General features: G+C 50.9%; 1 protein-coding gene across 3 annotated transcripts in view; it reads right to left on the bottom strand.

Moving 5' to 3' along the window:
• Positions 1 to 1,302: 1,302 nt before the first annotated feature.
• SERTAD3 (SERTA domain containing 3) overlaps positions 1,303 to 2,955 on the bottom strand; it is a 3,802-nt gene continuing 2,149 nt past the window's right edge. For all 3 annotated transcript variants that reach the window (XM_012657123.1, XM_012657125.1, XM_012657124.1), the window contains exon 2: positions 1,303 to 2,541. In XM_012657123.1, the coding sequence (XP_012512577.1) occupies positions 1,939 to 2,535 (597 nt within the window). In that variant the 5' untranslated portion in view covers positions 2,536 to 2,541 and the 3' untranslated portion in view covers positions 1,303 to 1,938. The remainder of the gene's footprint in view (positions 2,542 to 2,955) is intronic.

Genomic DNA, 2,955 nt, shown 5'->3' with positions numbered 1-2,955 from the left:
AAAGACTGACCCAGCCCCTCCCTCTCAGGTGCCAGAGGAGTAGGAGGCTAACCATAAATGGGTAATAAATAACTTGAGATTGGATAGGTGCCACTCAGAAAGTCAAACAGGCCGCGGTGCGGTGGTGACCCACCTCGGACACGTTGAGCTAGGAAGGGCAAGGAAGACCTCAGAAGGGGACATTTGGATTGGTGAAGCTATGGGGGAAGGGTCTATGGAGGGCAAAGGCCCTGTGGCGGGAAGAAGGGGCCAGGGCTCAAAGGAGGCCAGCGTGACTGGAGTGAAGGAGAGAGTGGGAGATGGAACTGGGGGAGTTGTCAGGAGTGAGAGTCATTCAGTCCTTGCTCCTGGTTATGAATCAGGAGGCCTTTGTAGAGTTGAGGTTTTATTCTGAGCGTGACAAGAAGTCTTCAGGAGGAAGCCATGATTCACTTGGCATCCTCACTGGGATGCAGACCTGGTGTGCTTTCTGGAGATCCCCCTGACCACCCCCTTCCTCTTTCTGGATTGGCACCTAACTGTTCGGGTTACCCCCCTCCACTTTCTGACTTAGATGCAATGACCCCCTCAGGGTGAGAAATCTGGCTTTGATCCAGAAACCACAGACAAAATTCCCAACCTTTCTCTGCCATGGACTACATGCAAGTGTGGTTCCTCGTCGCAACCCTTCCTGTAAAGTCCCCAATGCTGTGCAAATTCACCTGCTGCATCTCTTCAGGGGTCTTTGTGAAGGCATAACCAGCGCAACACATCACATTTTATCTTCTCTGGCTTCCCTCCCCTTCTCCCCTCACCAGCCCGGGCTTGCACCTCCTAAATAAAGCACTAGCACCTAACTCCAGTCTGGGCTTTGGTGCCTAGCCAACAGTCTCCTAAAAAAAAATCTTTTAGCACTAGGGGTCTTTGAGCATCTTCTTTCCCCTCTGGGCCTCCGTAGCACATTCAATATAAATAAAGGGTTGATTGAACAAGGCTTCGGAGGCCAACTGACTTTGAGTCCTAGCTCCCCGGTCCTTGTTCTTCCTAGCTGTGTGACCCTGAGTAAATGACTTGGCGTCTCTGAACTTCAGGTTTCTCCTATATAAAATGTGATAATAGTATGTACTTCTATATCATCATGAGGATTAAAGGACTTAATTCAAATAAAGTGGTTAGAACAGTGCTCTTAACAAGCACTCAATAAACGTTATGTACAATGATATACCTGCCTCGACTTTGGCAATGAAGGGGTGCAGGTGTCTGCGGAACTTAACCAGTCCTTCCCATTGACTCAGTGAATCTTAGAAACTTAAGACATCATCACTCCTTCCAAAATAATTTTATTAAAAAAAAAAATTACAATAAAAAAAGCCAACACAAACCCTGCCTTTCTTTTAAATAATGTAGCACGGAGCAGTTTGGTTTCCACCCTATTGCACGTGGTCCGGCCTGGTTATGAATCAGGAGGCTGCTGGGACTGGGGTCCTGCCAAGGAAGCGGGGTTCAGCCTGGGAAGAGGGGACCAGCCCCTCCTACTCCCTCAAGGTGCAAGAGGCAGAGCCTGGGTTTCCATAGCAACCTGGCAGCACATCCCTGTCATCCTTTGACAGGCCTAGCTTTCTTTATCTTCCCTGAGGCCCCAGTGGTCACAAGGGGAGTAGGAACTGGAGGAAAAAGGCAGAAGAAATGTGTGTAAGTGGAAAATCAGACTCCCAGAAACAGAGTCCCATTAAGGCATTTGGAACAGATAAATTAATTGAGGAAGACCCACCTTCACAGAAGGCTGGGCTAACCAGACACATACACACATGCAAGACAGTTTGTGGAACCCTGAAATGGGAGGAAAGGAGGCCACAGTCACTGCTTAGAGCCCCCCGCCCCAAAACACACAAAGTTGCATCCAGGGATCCGGCCTACCAAGGCTGACAGGAGGATTCCCCCCCGCCTCAAATCAAAATTTTAGGACCCAAGAATGATTTCCATGATGTGATCTAGTTCATTCCATTCCCAGGAGCCTGGGGCACAGAAGAAGTTGTGAGGCGGCTCCGGCTGGACCAGCGTGGGCTCCTTTTCCACTGCAGATGTGTCAATGTCCAGAAAGAAGTCATCCAGGCCAGAGTCCCCCAAGTACCGGGAGCTCAGAGCTTCTAAGAAGACTGGATCAGGCTGGGGTGGCAATTCATTCTGGAGGTCTGAGGGAGCCACTGGATTCTGAGGAGGCTCGGTCTCATCCATGGAGGTCTCCAGCTCCCTGAGAATAGAGCCAATGGTGGCCGACAGGGAGAAATCTTCCTCGCCCAGGAAGAGGGGCTCTGGGGGCAGGGCAGGGGCGGGAGCCAGGCGAAGTGCAGCCTGGAGCTGTTGGAGGGTGTTTTGGATGAGAACATGCCTTCGGAGGCTGGGTGCGCGGGGACCCAGGCTGCGCTGGACTTTGTCTAGGGAGATGCGGAGCAGGGCTTGCTGGTAGCTCTGAAGGCCAGCTGGACTCCAGTCCCACTTCTCATCCTCCTCCTCCCCTTCCACTTCCGAGTGCTTCCTCTTCAAGCCTCCCACCATGATGCCCTGTGGAGAGAAGAAGGGCAAGTCTGACACGGGAGAGCTAGTTCAAATCCCCCTTTCTCAGGCCTGTAGAGTTGTTGATTTTTAATTATCCGAACCTCAGTTTACTCATGTGTAAAACAAAGATTGTCTGAATCCTACAAGGCTAAGGAGATGAGTAAATGTATGTGATTAAGAAAGCAAGATATGAGGCCGGGCGCGGTGGCTCACGCCTGTAATCCTAGCACTCCGGGAGGCCGAGGCGGGCGGATCGCTCAAGGTCAGGAGTTCCAAGACCAGCCTGAACAAGAGCGAGATCCCGTCTCTACTAAAAAATAGAAAGAAATGATCTGGACAGCTAAAAATACATATATATAGAAAAAATTAGCCGGGCATGGTGGCGCATGCCTGTAGTCCCAGCTACTCGGGAGGCTGAGG

Source organism: Propithecus coquereli, unplaced genomic scaffold (genome assembly GCF_000956105.1).
Source record: "Propithecus coquereli isolate 6110/MARCELLA unplaced genomic scaffold, Pcoq_1.0 Scaffold53, whole genome shotgun sequence".
NCBI classification, from domain to species: domain Eukaryota; kingdom Metazoa; phylum Chordata; class Mammalia; order Primates; family Indriidae; genus Propithecus; species Propithecus coquereli.
Note: the sequence above shows the minus strand (reverse complement) of the source record. Positions and strands in the feature narration are given on the sequence as shown.